General features: G+C 40.6%; 1 protein-coding gene across 1 annotated transcript; it reads left to right on the forward strand.

The window, feature by feature from the left end:
- The first annotated feature begins 294 nt into the window (after positions 1 to 294).
- On the forward strand, positions 295 to 7,615 carry LOC119660553 (single-stranded DNA-binding protein, mitochondrial). Its single transcript, XM_038069194.1, has 4 exons — positions 295 to 462; positions 526 to 613; positions 675 to 783; positions 7,243 to 7,615. The coding sequence occupies exons 1-4, from the start codon at positions 439 to 441 to the stop codon at positions 7,460 to 7,462; spliced, it is 441 nt and encodes a 146-aa protein (XP_037925122.1). The 5' UTR covers positions 295 to 438; the 3' UTR covers positions 7,463 to 7,615.
- The last annotated feature ends 11,150 nt before the right edge of the window (positions 7,616 to 18,765 follow it).

Here is an 18,765-nt window from a genome sequence, read left to right on the forward strand (position 1 = left end):
AAATTTCTCCTTCTCTGCAGCACAATACTGGCCAACAATCCAAAACAATTTAAGCTGAACGCAACACTCTTCGTGAAACATCTTTCTGCGCAGAAATCTGTCAAACGTTAATAACGTTCGCGCCGCCAGAAGATGCAGCAATTCAGCTAATTCAGCAGGGAACAGTTATAATTGTATAACAGTGGAGAAAGTTTAAGTTTATATTTGAATTACTCCGATGACGAGATTTTTCAACCTTTTCGGTGGAAATTGCACATTTTATAGTTTAAATTCCGCCGGTGATGGTTATGACCTAAAAAATCGCAGATCAAACTTCACGAGACAATCTTTATTTGAAGGGCAATGCATCATAGATATGTAACCTGAAAAGAAGAACAAGAGAAGAAGAAGACAAACTGTCATCCAGAACCGTGAAATTCGTCAGATGTACTATTCAAGATGTTGGCGCGAAAGTTTATAAAAGTATGTCATTTCATATTGCCAAGTTTTTAGATAAATTTATTGTATTGTATTATTTGATTGTAGAGTGCTCTATCGATAAATTTAAAGCCTGCAACCATCACTTCCATACCATTGAGAGGTTATAGTGATGAACCGGTACGAACGGAAAAAAGTGAGTATATGAAATGTCTTAATGAAATTGAGGATTCTTGAGGTGTCTAGGATCTTTGCAGGTATTAATCAAGTTATTTTGCTGGGTAGAGCTGGGGCTGATCCACAAAAGCGCGGTAATGAAGAACATCCTGTTGTAACATTTTCTCTCGCAACTCATAATAATTATAGGTGAGTATCATGTTCAAACCTACTTAAATTTTGTTGTCCAGCTGGGCCATAATTATTATAATTTTATACTTCTTACAAACACTAGTTAAATTACCCAATATTAACCGTGAGTTTTACTGTATGACATGAAGTAAAATTTTAGATATGAGTGCAACGTTTTCACTGAAGACGTACTTGTGAACATATGGTTCATCAAACGATTGTTTCATCTTCCTACATTTTATAGTGGTAACGGTAAAAGGCTATTCGACTATGTTCTCATAAGACGCCAACATTTTACTAACATCACTGATTGTAAAGCCGTTCCGTATGTTCCCTCTGAGACCATCGCACCTCAACATCGACCGTTGATTGCCGTCTTGCGAATCAAGTCGCTGATAAAACTGCGTGAGGGATGAAAGAATCATCTTTGTGGATCCGGGGAAAGCCTTTGACCGTTTGCCACGCGAACTATCTGTTATGCTCTACGGCAAAAAATTACTTCACCACGATCCGAAAAGTAAAGTTCGAAGTGTGGCGGGTGTATCAAAACCGCTTCGTATATCTATCGGTGTACATCAAGGAAGCGCTCTCTTACCACTCCTCTTTGTTCTTGTTGTTGACACTGTGAGATGGGACATTCAATGTCCAGCGCCCTATACATGCAACATGAACTCAGATTAAATCTGAATAAAACTGAATTCTTGACCATCGATTTTAATGAGGCAGGCACTGTCACAGTCAGTGATCTGCCCATAACTGAGCGACTTAAATATCTTGGGTCAACGCTATCACACAATGGAGAACTGCGTTATGAAATTGCTTCACGCATTAGAGCAACCTGCAAATGGTGTTCTTTGTCATCGATCATATCAACGAATTTCTCAATTTTAAAATTTCCCGCAATGTCGCCCTCTACGGTTCTGTGTCTTGGCCGACTATAAAAAACAATGACCGGCATAACACGCTTTGATCACATTCGAAATTTCTTCGATGGTGCGGACATATAATTCGTGTTAACTGGTTAAGATTGGTCTAAACATCGAAGTGGATGGTAACGGACTAAAAGGCCGGCGGAAACCGGTGGTTTGATAAGCTAGATGGAGATTTGAAAGCCTCGCGACTGCATCTAGATCAGGCTTTTGATAGAACGATTGGGAACGGGGTAGGCGTCGTGAAGGGGATGAATCGGTACCATTTGCATTCTCCAATTACATGGTTTCGTGCATTTTATGGCTTCGGAATTGAACCTCTAGTTGTACCAACATATGCCCTGGGGGCGAGAATTTTTCGCGTTGCGCTATGTATTCAACCTGGGCCGAGAACGTTGACATTTCCTTTTGCGTGTTGTCAGCATTCTGATTGTTACTGCGTTTATGCTGACCTTCAACTTGGCAGTTCTCCTTTTGAATTCAGGGTCACCACTTATTACCAGGTATGGCTGGTGGTGGCAGCAGACATTTCATAAACGTCTTGGACATAAACTTTATGTGTTTATTTGAATGTAGTTTTAACATCGAACCTGCTTGTCATTGTAGTGCTGCGACTGCTCTACTTAACACTCTAGTAATTAGCTAACTTTTGGGGAGTACATAACTTTGGTAGAAAAGAACCACCACAGTTACGTTAAGAACATACGATGTTGTAAATATTTAAATCTTCCTTTTCTTTAGCCTTTAGCAGGTGAATTCTCGTTTACGGGAATTACGTGATCACGATCGGTGCAACCCCATAACGATCGCGGATATCTGCATTTCGGATGTAAACAAGGCATGTTACGCCACAATTCCAACGCAACATCTTCGACTCCGCTGCGCCGCGAGCTTTACTTTCGGATCATAGTAAAGCATTTTGAATCAGCGTGCGAGTTGTTCTGGCGTTTCTCCATGAGTAACCCGGGGGGGTTCAATAGTTCTCGACAAACCCGGCTTGATTCACGATTATTTGAACGATATCGCAGTTGTGAAGAATTCGTTCAAAAATCTTGATTGTATGGGACGGCGACCGGATCGGACTGTAATTTGAGCATTCTGCTAGACTGCCTTTCTTTTTCATATTGGAGCTGTGGTACTTTCTTGCCAGTCAGATCGTGTTCTACCTTCTATAATAGCCCGATTGAAGAATTCACTTAACCGTAGTGTTGGGTCCCAGCTCTTCGTTTTCCAGAGCTCGGATATGATATCGTCAGGTCCTCTTGTTTTCCTCGATTTCATTCGTTTTATTTCTTCCTCGACTTCAGTGGCGCTGAATTCTTTCGTTGAAATGTCGCCAGTACTCGTGGAAATGGAGGATAAGCAAACTCTTCAGTTGAAATCTTGTCGAAATATTCTCGCCATCTATCCGCCGCGGGTCGCCGTTCGGTAAGCAAAGTGCCGCTCTGGTCATTAACGTAACAGGAGTGTTCGATATTCTGTGTGCGTTGGTGTCGGTTTCGACAACTCGATACAGATCTCTCTTGCCAGTTTATGGTAAAGATCTTTGTAATGGATCTCTCGGTTAACAGCGTTTTTTTGCTTCCCGGTTTACATTCATGTAAATTTGCCAATTGGGCAGCGTTTTATCGTCGACAAACTTCTGGGAGAGGCTCTCTCGACGATTACCTATCTTGTCATGGTTAGGGAGCTCAGTAAAGAGGATTCTCCGGGAAACCAGAGGCGACGTCTGAAGCTAAGTGGTAATCGAAACCCCAAGTTAAGGTCTGACTGCCGTGCTGGGGCCTGAATGATCATAGGGGTCAAGATGTGGCCGTGAACTTTGGGTACCAATCGAACCAGCTTCAACTAGCCTTGTCTCGACAAAAAGGGGCTCTGCCGAGATCGACTTATTTTCCCGGGTAAAACAAAGGCCATGTCAGCCAACTATGAACTAACTAAGAACCTAAAAAACAAAACAAACGAAATCAACAGAACTTTGATCATGACGATCCAACCTTGAGCGAAGGGGCAATCCTGAGCTCTTCAATAGAAAAACCTGAATCTAGACTTAGATTCGACACTTATTTAGGTGGGAACCAACCTTATTTGGATTCATTCATTAACGGACGAGTCGAAGCATTCCCTTCTGTCAGCATTTCTGATCCCGGGCTTCAATTGGCGCCACCTGCTGAGGCAAATACCTTACCTACGAGTAAGCATCTGTCGACGTAAACAACCTTCGGATAAAAGAATGTTCCGGACATAAAGCCTTGGGGCAAACAACCTCCGGGCAAATGGTCTGGAAATTAGGGGTTTAAACTTGCGACATGCTGACTTGTAGCATGCCATTGGAAGTGATAGACCCCGCTCCTGCATGGTGGTTTCAAAAGACTTCCCAGCTGTCTTGGTTAACGACATATGTGATGACGACAACAAAACGATCAAATTGACCATAAAAAGCCAACAGGGAGATAAGATTCTATGGTGCTCCGTTTATTTCTCTTATGATGTAGATGAAGTTCTCTGTGGAACATGGCAAAAGTAAAGGCATTGGAATAATAGCAGGATGTGATGTTAACGCCAAGTTCCAACATCAACGCAAGAGGATCGAAAATCTTTTGGGAATACACACTTAATAATCTTCACCGACGGGTCGATCATGAAAAACAGATCGGGCGCAGGGGTGTTCTCGGGAAATCTGATTATGGAAATGGCTCGACCTTTCGGAAAAATGACAACCATATTCTAGGCGGAGATATATGCCATTGTATTAGCAGCAGAAGGATGTTTTCGGCTAAATTGGAGGTATCGCATCATTTGAATACGTTCACAGCAATGACATATCAAGTTGCGTGGGGTTGTCATTAGATGCTGCTGAAACTGGTTCGACTGAACGAAACATTCCTTGTGTGGGGCCAGGGCACTCAAACATTGCTAGTAATGTGGAAGCTGACAGACTGGTTTGCCAAGGTTCTGAATTCACAATGTTGGGGGCCACAACCACCTTTTGGCGTCCGACTATCTACTGTCAAGTCTACTCTGAAGGGGAAAATGGCAAGCATTTACGCAGCCGGCTTTTGCCGGTAGTCAAAAAATTTTTGTGAACGAACCCGGGCCCCTTAGAACGGCTTTTTTGTAGTCCCTTAAGAAGTGGGACATGAAAACCCTAGTAGGGCTTTTAACACTACCACATAGCAAAAATCGGAGTGGTGATCTCGGCCATATGCAGCCAATACGAGGAGGAAGAAGAGACGGACCTGCACTCCGTATGTAGCTGCTTGGCCCCCTTTGACTTCAGACGAAGATACCTTGGTAAAGTTTTCTTGAACGAAAAATCTGCGCATTATCTATCTCTGGAGAATGTTCTCAGATTCGCGAACACTTGTGAACGCCGTCGGGGAGAGGCCGATGAATAGGTGATCTCTGGGGATAGTACAATGGGCCTAATAAAGGTCTGAGTGCACCGTTAACTGTGTTACAGGTGTTTCTTTATTTTTTTTTCAATATCATCATTCCAAAGCCAGGTACCTCGGTTGATGAACCACTTATATGGCTTGGGGATCCTAAAGGTTGCATAGGCCGTTTTTTGGATCGTGTCTTTAACTTGGTTCTACGATTTTCCCACATTCGTAATGGCTGGTAATCGCGTAAGTGAGATAATTTTTCTTTTCTTGTCACGATATAACCTCCATTTAATTCGCGGCGGGCCAGTGCTTTGCTTATGCTTTTTTTATCAATGGTTTGATTCGCAAGACGGTAAACAACGACCGATCTTGAGGTGCGATGGTCTCACAGGAAACATAGGGAACGACTTTACAGTCAGTGACGATGGTAAAATGTAGGCGTCTTATGAGAATATAGTCGAATTGCGTTTTACTGTTCCCACTATAAAATGTAGGAAAATTAGACAATCGTTTGATGAACCATGTATTCACAAGTACGTCATAAGTGTCCGCAGAACCGACGCTCGTCAATTTCATTACGTGATCCAAACTCTTTTCCCCATGGCACCTGTTGCCGTCTGCCTTTTCACCCACATGTCTATTACGGTCACTCCCAATGATGATATAGTCATCACGAGGCACATTACAGGCATTTGCATCGCGAAGTTTCCAAAAGACATTTTTCTCGGCATCAGGTCGACCTGTCTGCAATGCGATCAGTTGATGGAATGGTGAGCTTTATCAGTCGGTCATCAAATCATTCGATTCTTTAAAGGCATCACGGAAACCCTCTGAGATTGCAATGCCAACACCGCATTAAGTGTGTGGACTACCAAAATAGCAATTTGTAGCCATTTTTACCGAGTTCGCGTTCTATGCCGCAGCTTGTGGCACCAGACCATCGGGTTTCTTGTGAGCGCAACTGTCAATGCGCCTTTTCCGAAGGGCTCTTGGAGTTTCTCGATCTTTCCAGTAAGGGTGCCAATATTTAACGTGCAGATACGTCGGGACCGGGACTCAGAGATCAGGTAGAATTTAGCATACTGGAATGACTCCAACTATATTTATCTCTTTCCCTGATCTTAGCATTTTTTTATTATTGAGAATAGTACGAAGTATGTTGCCTCAAACCCTCCTCTTTTACCTGTAAATGCTGTGATGGAGTCTTCACGACGAGCTCGGAGATCAATAAAAAACCGATTTTAACGAAGGCTATCCTCGAAAAAAGGCTACATTTGGAATTGGAACGACCTGGCCGGATAACTGCGTGGTTAGAGCACAACGCTGTCGTACGGAAGGTCGCGGTTCGAATCTCACTGGTGGCAGTGTGATTTGTATCGTGATTTGACGTCGGATACCAGTCGACTCAGCTGTGAATGAAAACCTGAGTCAAATCGGAGTAATAATCTCGGGCGAGCGCAATGCTCCAATATGGATTGTTGTGCCAACGATTATTATTATTATTATTAACGACGTGACTGGACTGTGTACGATTGGAGGTGAGCTGTGTTCTCTGATGAGTCGAAATTCAATTTGCAAATCGTCCGTCCTACGGATTTTTGTATTGTTGGCCGTCCAAGGTGTTCCCAGGTCCGGGAATTTACTGGAGAAAAGTTAATATTGGTGAACAGATCGTCATCTATGGAACTAAAGTGTATGTTGTCGTTGCTGATAATAGTGCGAATTAGGTTTCCGTTTGTTGATTCCGGAGTCTTACGATTATCTACTATTTACGCAATGGTCGGAACTACGGTTACTGCTTAAACAAGTGTAGTACTACATTTTAGAAATTTACTGGAAATTTCATACACATACTATAAAGTAATTTACTGTAATTTAGCAGATTTGTAGAAACCCACAATGGTGCCTTTTAAGATTGGAGATAGGACACGTGCCAAATAATTAACCAAATGAAATGAATAATAAAACTTTTCCATAATCTTGTAATTATTTGCGAGAAAAGAAGAAGAAAAATTAAAAGTAAATTTGCAAGCTGAAACGATTAATCAGTTATCTTTTCTACACCTTCGACCCTGCGGTATTCAAAGTCTACGTTTTCTATTCGTAATACATTGTATCAGTTTTACGAAGGTAATAAATATTTCTTCTACTTTATTTTGCAGATATGAAAGTGGAGATTGGGCACAAAGGACCGATTGGCATAGAATAGTTGTTTTCAAACCACAACTTCGGGAAGCTGTTATGGAATTCCTGAAGAAGGGGCAAAGAACAATGGTACAAGGAAAAATCACTTATGGTGAAATAACCGATAATGAAGGGAAGCCGAGGATGAGCACGAGCATTATTGCCGATGATGTTATATTCTTTAAAGAAAGGGCGTGAAATATTTAATCACATGATTTTATTGAATTATAATGGGAAGTAGAAAGAAAGAAAGTGTATCTTTAGGTTATAATAACTTGTAAAATATGAATGTGTTGCACGATTTATTTTTGAATTCGAAATACAGAGTAAAATGATTTTTTTACTGAGAAGCAAGGAAGATGTTCAGATGTTAAGATGTTAAGGCTCTGAAGGCCGGACGGGTTTTATCCTAACAAACGATTTTTTTTTATATTTCCTGTTTCGATTTCGCCTTCTCTCGACTATATAGCCTCTTCGTTGTTCGGCGTTTCAATTTTAGACAAAAATGGGCATGGAATCAGCAACGCATTACAAAAGAACGAGTTTCATTCGAATTTTGACAAGAACGAGTTATATTTAATTGCTCTATATCCGATGCCGATGCCCATTGATTCGATGGCGAGGTCCTTCCATATGGGTTGCATTTCTCACCTTGTACTGTTCTGAGGTACTTGTCAATACGGTTGGAGTGGTGAAAAGTGTGTAGCGTTTGGCTTTTCATGATGAGATCCAACTGGGGTCGCGTGTTGTCCATTAATCAATTTGTCTACTATTATTCGACCTATGCACGAACTTATTTCTTAATTTTTATTGGGCAATAACGGGGTGTGTTGAAAGAAAATGAGGAGAAAAGAAAAGTATTTGGGAGTGAAAGTGATGGTTTAATATATTTTGGCCATATATAGTGACGCAAAAGAAAGTTATTACTAACACGGAAACTTCATATTCGAAATCTTGATTCTACTTTAAAGTGTATGCGTCGAATGATATTGAGCTCGAAGTATTCTTCGGTTTCAATGGTGCGGCAAGTCACCTCAGCCCTAGGTCTACAGTCTAAAACAATGTTTTACTCACGCGCATGAGTTGCTAGCGCCTTGCCCACTGAGGATTTTTCGCAATCCGTACAAATTATCAGGTATATTCCGCTTTTCTCGCTGTCGTATCTGGCGTTACCTATCTTAAATTGACGTGGTCTGCTGGTAGACATCACTTCGACGTCGCGGTTCTTTAGAAGATTTTTGGCGAGTAGTATTATCCGAGATCTAAAGACAGCTACCATCTATTTACATGTCTGAAGCAAAATCCAACTGTAACCAACCGCAAAATTGTAGTAGTTCAAAGTTGTTGGTAAAATTTTCCGCGCCTGTTGTGGTTCACGGACCTGTTGTTGTTTCCAGGCTTTTTTTGTGAAGCCGCTATCTCCTCAACGAAGTTAGTGATAAGTTTCTGCGCCTGTCCGCGTTCTTTTTTCTCTTGCTGTAATGTCCGGCAACCAGCATTCTTCCGTTTCGTTGCTAGCTTATAGTCATCATCAAACCCAGGGCCATATTTATTAATCCCGGTTAATATTTTTGATGGGTTTTGATGGTTTAAGATTTTTGATGGTCTTGCACAAAAAGTAATCATTGTTTTTTCACTAGCGTTTTAAAACAATGTTTGGTTTGATTGATAATTTCACATAGTAAGTACATAGAGTAATTACGCTATTACCATTTTTTATTTTTGTTTTTAAAATATCTCCTTTCATCCTTCCGAGACGTCTAACATTCGGATATATACTATTTTCGAAAGGTATTCTTCATTCTTTACACTTCTTTCCTGATTGTCACCTCCACCAACTCCATTTTCTTTGTTTCATGCCGATACATACATATGTCGTCATCGACGTGGCTAGTACGGCGAAAACAGGGACTGCCTCAAGGAGCGACAAGTTGGTTAGATGAAGGGAAAGTTTAAAAATTAAAAAGCTTTGCCGCATCTTGATGATGTGGTTTGATTGGTGTTTAGACGATACGATTTGTTCAATGACTAACAAAATTTTGAATCATATTGTGCCGCATGAGTGGCCGTTCACCTTCTTTTCCAAGCTGCTGAATCCCGCTCAACGGAACTGCAGCATCTACGATCGTAAGTTATTAATCCCGTATCTCACAATAAAATAGTTCCGGTATTTTCTTGAAGGCAGGCTGGTATAGTATACTTCTAACATTTAACACGTGTCCGAAAAGATAAAGTAGTTGTTGATGATTTGTTACGTGTTGCATAGGTCAAGATCCCCGCCGTCGTCACTGCGTGCCAGAAGTGCAAGCAGTGGAAAATGTGAGATAAGAGGTAGGGGTGTTCACCAATCTATCTCCCTTTTCTCGGAGTTAGGCAAATTTCTCGGTTTCTTTCGAACGCCATTGGACAACCATATACCATCCGCAGTCCAATGGAATGCTTAAAAGACGGCATAGACCGGGTCTCGACTCCTGCACGCACATCCTAATTAGGGCGGATACCTTCCAGAGACAGTTGCGCCTACTTTACGAGGGCTGCTATGAGCTCCTCGAGCGAAGTCCCCACCATTTCAGCCTCGACGTCGGGGCCTCCTCGGCACCATCTTGTTGAAACCTGAACCTGTGTGGATGCCCTATACTCCACAAAGAAGTGAGCAGGAGAAGTATTAATCGTTAATAAAAGTTTATTTTTATTGAAAATAAAATAAACTATATTCGTACCGGATCTTACATTTTTCCTTCTCCTCGTTTGATGGATTTGCATTTAACACTAAAATGAGCAAAACTTTCTCTTAGTAGATAAACTAATATGCACGTTCTTTCCTTGGCATTGTGTTTCCGCACTGTACAATTTGCGAATTGCACAAAAACTAAGGAAACTACAAAAGTAAATGCTTTGCATTTACTATCAAGTTTTTAAATAATGACAAAGTACAAAATTATACTGGACCCACTATTCATTTTTTTTCCCACACGATAAAATCACACAAATTTATATCCACAAAAGTATATTAAACCACGAAAACATATTAAATCACAAAAGTAATCAGGTATATTCAAAAATATTTGATGAAATCATCCCCGAAGTTAATATTTTACTATTGAAAAAAATGTACACCCAAAAGTTACCAAGCGATAAAATTATAGGTTAAAATTAATTACTTAAAGCAAAGTAAATCAGTTTTGCGGACCTACTTACAGATTCGGAAGCGATAGTTAGCATCGGCTGGGCACGCGATAACCGCTGCCACTTGTACTACAAGAATGGTGATGTATGGTATTCAACACTACAATATTACTTAGGCCACCAGTCATACACACGTAAATCATGTGGCATTCATTACTAAGCGATAAGGTTACAGATCAATTTTACTTAAGCAAAGAATCTGCAACCCCGTATTCAGATACACCCGAAATCATATTTCTTTGGTCATTAAAAGAAAATAAATTAATGTAAATCATTTTTTCCTATATAATTTTATTATATATGGTTGTGTGGTATAGCGCATTAACCATATTTACGGGTCACTGTTCGCGGTTCGCTGAAATGCGCTTCAACTCTCCCCAGGACTTCCGAATCGCTCGTACCCCTCCTCTGCTATTCTGTGCCAAGTGCTCTTGTGGCGACCCACTCATAGGCCATCTTGGCAGAGTAAGTTCCACTACATGGCGTAGCGAGCGTTGCAATTGTTACCTCCTCTTAATGTGTGACCTATCCATTGCCACTTCCGCATTACGATTACATTGTCTACGAGTGCCAGAAATGTGAGTTGAGAAAGTTTTTCGGTTGAAATAGTATCAGGCCAGGGTGCTTCGATGATATGGGGCAGACAGGTGTTGACGAAGGTTTAGAGCTTTCGGATGACAGTGGGGATCCTTTCCCATGTGCTACCGCCAACTTTCGAGATGTTCGTTGATGCGTTGCAGGATTATTTTAGCTTTTGTCTTTGTGACGGCAGGGAGCACGCAGCAAAAAGTAGATGATGGGTTGTGATTAAAGTAAACTAAAATCTACTTTATCATATTCGATTTATTATGAGGAACAAATGTGCGAATACACTACTTTTGATATGACAGTCAAGTAGGAAGTAGCAACAACAATAGTAGTAGAATAGTTAAAAGTGACATTTAGAGCTGCTTGGTTTACAGTGGAGGGTTTACATTTTTTTCAACAGGATGTGACCGTACGGAAAGCTCAATGCTCAAACAATGTGCCACCAATATTGAGGCGGTTGAAGCTGTAAGAATCCAAAAACCTTTCATCATTATCGTTAGATCATCCATCACGTTCACAATGTCACCTTTTGGAAGCCTCTCCTTAACTGCGTGTAATTGCTCATAGAAAGCAACTTTCTCCACTATATTGAAAGTCTCCGTTGGTGCATACTCTGTACGATCCTTAACCTGGATCGGAATCTTGTAGTCAGGAGTCTGTCAAAACCGGCTCCCAAGCGAAAAGAGTGTACTTTGCAGTAGTCATTAAAAACTGCCCGACACCGGCTTTTCGTAGTACAAAAGCACATTGCCGTCAGAAGGAGAGGACTATTCTCCAGAGTCTCATCATCTTACTACGTTTCGATCCTGCATGTCCAGCTTATATCGTTGGAATGCTCGCTCTAGTTGAAGAAAATGAAAATGTTCTACGGACTTTCGATAACGTTGTCGAGGAGTGTGCGCACATTTCAGAAACCAATCATGGTCCGCCAAAGGTCAGGTAAAGTCAACCGTTATTGGAGACGTTTCTGACGTTTCGTTAGCAGTAAACTTTCGAAATTTGCATGTTGCTAGCCTACATATTTATATATCCCTTTTGGTCGCCTTTTACGACAAGCAGGGAAAACTTCAAGTGCACTTTTAAGTGCCAACTCATGTGTATTTTAATCCTTACCTGGAGTCGTGGAGTCAAAATGGACTCCACCGTCCACATTTTGGTTCTAATATTTTTTAACTTACGTGCATGCTCATTAAAGTAATCTTGTTACGTCGTTGCTATTATAGAAGCAGAAATACAAATGAAATCAGTTATGTATATTTTTTTAATTTAAATTTATTATTGATTTTTTTTTTTCAATACTTTGAAACAAAAATGTCACGGAATCTAAATGCCTGGAATATAAGTTTGATTTCGAGAGCGGTAATGTCCTCGGTAGAAGGGGATTATGTAACGATGAACTTATTAGTGATAGAGAAGAAGTAGAGAATGTTCGTTGCTCCGAAGGCGGTGAAATTACTCATGTCGACAACTTTTACAGTACAATTAGCTCTGGGGAAAAGGGAGATAACACGTGCAGTCGGTTCAGGGTATTTTTGAGGTAAGAATCGATGCAAATGGTTAGTTTTCTAAACAGCTTCTAATTTAGACAAACCTATGAAAATCAATCAATAATAAATATTAATATAAACATAGATTTGCTGATTCCATTTGTTCACAAAAAACATATCAAATATTCGGTAATGTTTTACTGACTTCAAAAAAAGAATGAAAAACTTTTTAGAGCACACGAAACATACAGCAATAAAAAGGTAAATGTTGCAAATATATTTGTAAAAGTCATCTGAAGTACACACTCAAAAAAGATCCTCCAAATCGAAGACTGTAAGTAATAAGCAAAAATATGATGAAAGATCTACAATAAAGTTAATAAAAATTTGATTGGAATTTAAATAAGACGGAATGTATATAAATCAATTGTACACCTATTTCCAATTTATTTCGCGCTAAAAGTATACATATGTAGATATAAACTACGCATATTGAATACAACTGGTTCAATGCGGAAATATATCTATCTGGATTAACGTATACATATAAATACATACAGATGTCTGTCTCGGGTAATTGATATGGATATATAAATGATTAAAAAATAAAATCGAAATGTTTCCCTGCGACCCCCATTCATATGAGCTCACTTTGTTGTGGTATTGATGAACTGATACGTTATGATGACGTCATGCACGTTTAAGAATGCACGAAATTCACATAAAATGTAAAAGTATCACCTTCTATAACTTTATTTATAATAGTTAGATTTCAGATTTTTCGGTTGAATAGGTTCTGAGAACGAGACCTCTTAGACTTTTTAGGAGTTATATTATGAGCCTTCACTTTCCTACGTTCACTCGATATCAAATATGGGATTAGTTTCGCAAAGTACTAATTTTCCTTCCTTTCATTGGATAGCCATACCCACATAGCCATATTCTATGAAAAAAATGTGCACCTTCCTTTCGCAAGTATGGGGAGTTCCCTTTAAATTAAACACCGAATGGTGCCACTTGCTGTATGTAAAGGGATCTACAGAGAATACGTTCTCATTAAATTTCGTGAAAATCGTAACAACGGTTTCCGAATAAATTGGGTGCGACAGACGGACAGACAGATATCGACTCGATTCTAATAGGGTTTTGTGTTACACAAACCACGAGAGTTTTTTTTTTAAATATGCAGATTTTACACCAATTTTTATATATAATACTATTTTTTTTTTCAATTGGGGTCATTTACGTAACTAAAACTATTGAGTGTGAAGGGTTAAGATGCCATTCAAATCATATTAGAGATTCTGTATTTTTTTCAAAAATAACAAGTCGAGAAACCGGAAGCTAGACACTTTAAGTATGGAAGATTTTGTTTCCCTATCTGAGGAACAACGAGTGCAATGTTTCGTGTGTACATAGTTGAAAATGCAATTGCTCTTTATTTTTTATAAGCCATTTACATAAATACTTTGATCTGGAAAGCACTGTACAGATAATAGTTAACCTCATACGCTTCACACTAGGAGTTCAACATTATTAGCAAATGTGGAGAAGTTTTGTTTTACACAAAATCTTAAAAATGAAATAACGTTGAAATTTCAAGTGTCATATTATATATTATCTTAGCTTTTCCATGGAAATTCAATTTGGCTTGATAAACTGAACGAAAGTGAAACACTACAGTAATGGCCAAATAAATAAGACTGTTACTCCCAGTGGTGGGTTTCACGGCTAAGCTAACGAAAGTTTCTGGGAATGGCAGCCTTTTGTAAAAAATCAAAGAAATAAAGGTTTAAATATACGATTAGTCACAGAACTCATGAGTGTTGCTTTAAAACTGCCCCGGGATTTGCTTTCTTGTTTTCAGTTCATTGGTTCTGGTTGAGAGAAACTTCCCGTGTCCCTAGACCTATAAATAAGAAAGCAGTAACGCTACGTTAATTGGAGTCGTAAGTCCACTTTGTTAACTATATAGCTACGTATGTAAGTACATTCACAGCTACTTAAGAGCAACTTATCTTTTTTGCTAGATGGAATCAAGTAGAAAAACCAGATTTGTGGGTTGTTCCGAAAGCGGAAGGACTTCATATTATACGGAAGTCAAAGGGAACCCTTCAAAATTTCCGCAATCAGCTGACAGCCTCGCACAGTTACTGGAACAAGAAAATATTCATCTTCGGCAAGAATTAATGGAATATTGGAAATATCTTGAAGAGAATATGAAGCAGCAAGCATCACTACAAGTGGAACTACAAGGAAAGTCAGATATGGTTAATCTTTTTGCTTCGATGTACGTATCTGTAGATTTGGATCGTTGTTGATTTTTAGATAATTGAATCTATGTAATCTATCGTTAAATTTGTTTGGGGTCAATTTCTTATATGAATTTATGTTTATTATTTCCCGTAATATGGGAAGTTGATATACATTGGTGAATGGCAACCATAGTTGGGGTCGGTACAAGCTTTTGGATGGTATCGTTAGCATCATTCGGTGTTAAGTTCGGGGAGTGGTTTTCTCGTGACGCATTTGGTTAGGGTGGTATAAAGCGGAAGGCCTTGGTTAACAATACAATATACAATACTTTTGCATGTGCAATACAGAATATACTCGTAACACAAACAAATTTAACAACAAATTTAAATTTTCATCAGTCGTTGCCATAAAAATACACTAGACGATCAGTTTGGCGTAGTTTTGTCCGACTGACGCTAGACTGATGAAAAATTGATAACTCAATTCGCGTACCGGCAAGACCATCAATTGAACACTTATCATGAAAAACGTTCATATGCTGAACAGAACGCTTCCTTCCTAGGCGGCGCCTCATATCACTCACGTACTGGCCTGCCTGAACTTCCCTCAGATCACTATCATCATAATCAATGGTGCAACAACCGGTATCCTGTTTAGCCCTGCCTTAGTAAGAAACTCCAGATATTCCGGTTTTCGATCGAGGTTCACCAATTCGATATCCCTAAAAACTGTCGGCCTGGCTTAGTAAAGAACTGCAGATATTCCAGTTTTCGGCCGAGATCCACCAACTTGATATCCCTAAAATCTATCTGGCGGCCATTTGAGGCAGAGTCTGCCACGTCTGTTTTTTCTACCATAGATATTGTCCTTATACAAAGTTGATTTTCCGTCTGGACCATCTCATGGATACAGATTAAGTGACTCGCCCAACTTATTGGGGCGGATTTTATCCACAACCTGACCGTCGTGAAATCGCGATGATGAACTGTTGGATTATTAGCTGCCCTGACAAAGAACCGTTGAACCAGGTTGAGAATATATTCTCAAAGTGGTTTGACTTCTGCCTTTGGGTAGACTCTTGAGTTTCCATACCATCGTCCTTGTAGGTCTTACAAATACGTGTGAGACCTGCATATTGGTGTAGAATTTGAAGTTCGAACTTTTCTACTTTTGGTATGAAAGTTACGGAACCATTGATCTGTGTGAGTGCTCTGTAGCATATAATTGGTCTGATGCGAGTTTTATATAGGGCAAGCATAATTCTGAAAATGGACTAATGCACCATTTGCTTTAGGTATGGCTTGCTTAAAGTGCGGATTGAATTTCAGATTTTCTTGGAATAAAATTCCATTGTAAGGTAGTGTGTTGGGACAATTATAGCGTCTCCAATTTGTAGTTTGATTGACTTTGATCTTTTATGGCTCGACAAAGATCCGAAGTATTTCTCTTTCTTGTGAATATATTGCGCTGACCCTTGCTATAGTTGATTTTAATTCCCAACCTAGTGTTTCCTGTTCACTGCTTAGTGGAGTATAGATCACCTACACAATCAGACAATGCTTCAGTTTCACTATCATCACATTTGATGCTGTGCTAGTGATAAGCTTACAGCAGTGAGACAAACACAGACACCCATCGCGATTAGGATTCGAACCCAAAACTGCGAGATTGAGAGACTGACGGAGGACCGGGTTCAACATCGACCAATCTCCGTGACCATTCCTTGTTATAGAATTTAGTAACCATCTTTCGGGTTAGAGTCCTCAAACAGTTATTCCGAGAGAGCAGCGCCTTATATTTGACAGTAATTTTGTTCCTAGGTCGTTTTTCACTTGTTTGACTTTCAAGTAAATCAGGATGTGGTGAGGAAGAGAGTTATGTCTAAACTCATCGATTTTACTTAATTTAACATTTTTGCGTGTAGCAGTATTTATAGCCAGTGACGAGATTGATTGTCTCATCAAAGTTCAAAGTTGAGTTGTGGGGCTAGATCTGTTTTGGACTGTTCCCGGTTAGAATGAGGAAATGATCTTATTGTGGTGAATAGCTACCTTCTGAACTTCTCAGAATTAGAAAGTTGCATTTCAGCCGCGAAATGGTATGACATGACTGGGAGTGTTTGGCAACCTTTTATTTTAAATATTTGCTCCAGGAACTAGTATTGACTGACTACATTGTCTGGTAGGTGCTTTGGGTAGTACCATCTCAAGATTAGATGATGGGAAAGTATTATTGAGCCAATTATAAAGAGCATTTCCATTTCGGTTAGTGATAGTGTCCCCCAGGTGGTCAAAGGGTAGTATAGGTCCCGGGGCGAAACGTGGATTGGTACCCACGATGGAGCATAAAACCTGGGAAATGCCTGCTGAACCAACACCAACAGCTCTACTACCAAACCCTATCTCCTATCGCCTAAAAACGGGACAAATTGTACCAACTGGTCCTCCAGGTTGGGGGTTGGGTAGGGCTGACAACCCTACACGGAAAACAACCTGTTACGAAGCCACAACAGGAGCCTCGGATAGGACGGATTTTAAAACGACGGACCCGGCAACGACAAAGGAACAACGATTTGCGCATTTTCTCATGGAACGTGCGCTCCCAGTACAGAGATGAAGCTGATAAGCAGCTAGCCGATGCCCTGTCCCAATATAGGGCTGATGTAACAGCGTTGCAAGAGATGCGATGGACAGGGACCGGTTTCCTGGAGAAGAGCCACTACACCATATATTATAGCGGCCATCCAGTAAACCATGTGCTCGGAGTAGGTTTCTTAGTCAGCCAAAAAATGAAACCTGCTGTTATCGGCTTTGAAAGTATAAGCGAACGGCTATGCACTCTGCGCTTGCGAGGCAAGTTTAGAAATATAAGCCTCATAAATGTTCACGCCCCTACAGAGGAGACTGCAGAGTCGGAGAAGGATACCTTCTACGAGGCAGTAGAAAGAACCCTCGAAGCCTGTCCCAGATATGATATCAAAATCATACTTGGGGATTTTAACAGCCAAGTAGGGAAAGAGCCCGTATTCAGGCGATACGTTGGCTCCCATAGCTTACACGAAAAAACAAATGATAACGGACTGCGGACTATTCAATTAGCAGGGTCACACGAAATGGTTGTTGGAAGTACCTGGTTTGCGCGGAAAGCGGTCCACAAACATACGTGGGCCTCTCCAGACGGGACCACTTTCAACCAAATTGACCACGTGTTAATCGAACACCGCCACCTCTCAGCCTTGATGAATGTCAGAACATATAGGGGGGCCAATATAGACTCGGATCACTATCTCGTTGGCATGGTGCTCCGAGCTCGAATAACAATACCACCTAGAATCCCCTCTGACAATCAGGTGAGAGTGAACACTGAAGCCATCCACAACACAACCCTCCGCGACACCTATAAGAGGGAAATGGATGCCGCAATAACCGCAGTCAATAGAGGACCTGGAGATGAAGCATCAACTAATGATCTTCACAACCACCTGAAGAACGTTATCATGGATACGGCCACAAATATACTTGGCCCCAGCCGCAAAAGGAGTCGGAACGGCTGGTTTGACGATGAATGTAAGCTAGCAACGGAACGGAAGAATGCCGCATACCGAGTAATATTGCATTCTCAAAGAACGCGGGCACGCGCAGAGACTTATCACGAACTCCGTCGAGCGGAGAAGCGACTTCACAGACGGAAAAAGGAAGCCTGGGGGAACCAACAAGTCTGTGAACTAGAAAAGTACAGGGAGCAACCGCACCAGGCGCGGAAGTTTTACCAACAAGTCAGCAGGATGAAGCCTTATACACCTCGATGCTCATCCTGCCGAGACAAAGAGGGAAATCTGATTTCCGACAGAATGGCATATTAGAGCGATGGGTTGAGTACTTTGATGAGCTACTGAACAACCAGAACATCGGCGAGTTGGAGGTCCCGCCAATTGAAGACGACGGACAAATACTGCCACCACCAAGTTTAGGAGAAACAGTCCGT

The sequence above is a fragment of the Hermetia illucens genome, chromosome 6 (genome assembly GCF_905115235.1).
Source record: "Hermetia illucens chromosome 6, iHerIll2.2.curated.20191125, whole genome shotgun sequence".
Lineage (NCBI taxonomy): Eukaryota > Metazoa > Arthropoda > Insecta > Diptera > Stratiomyidae > Hermetia > Hermetia illucens.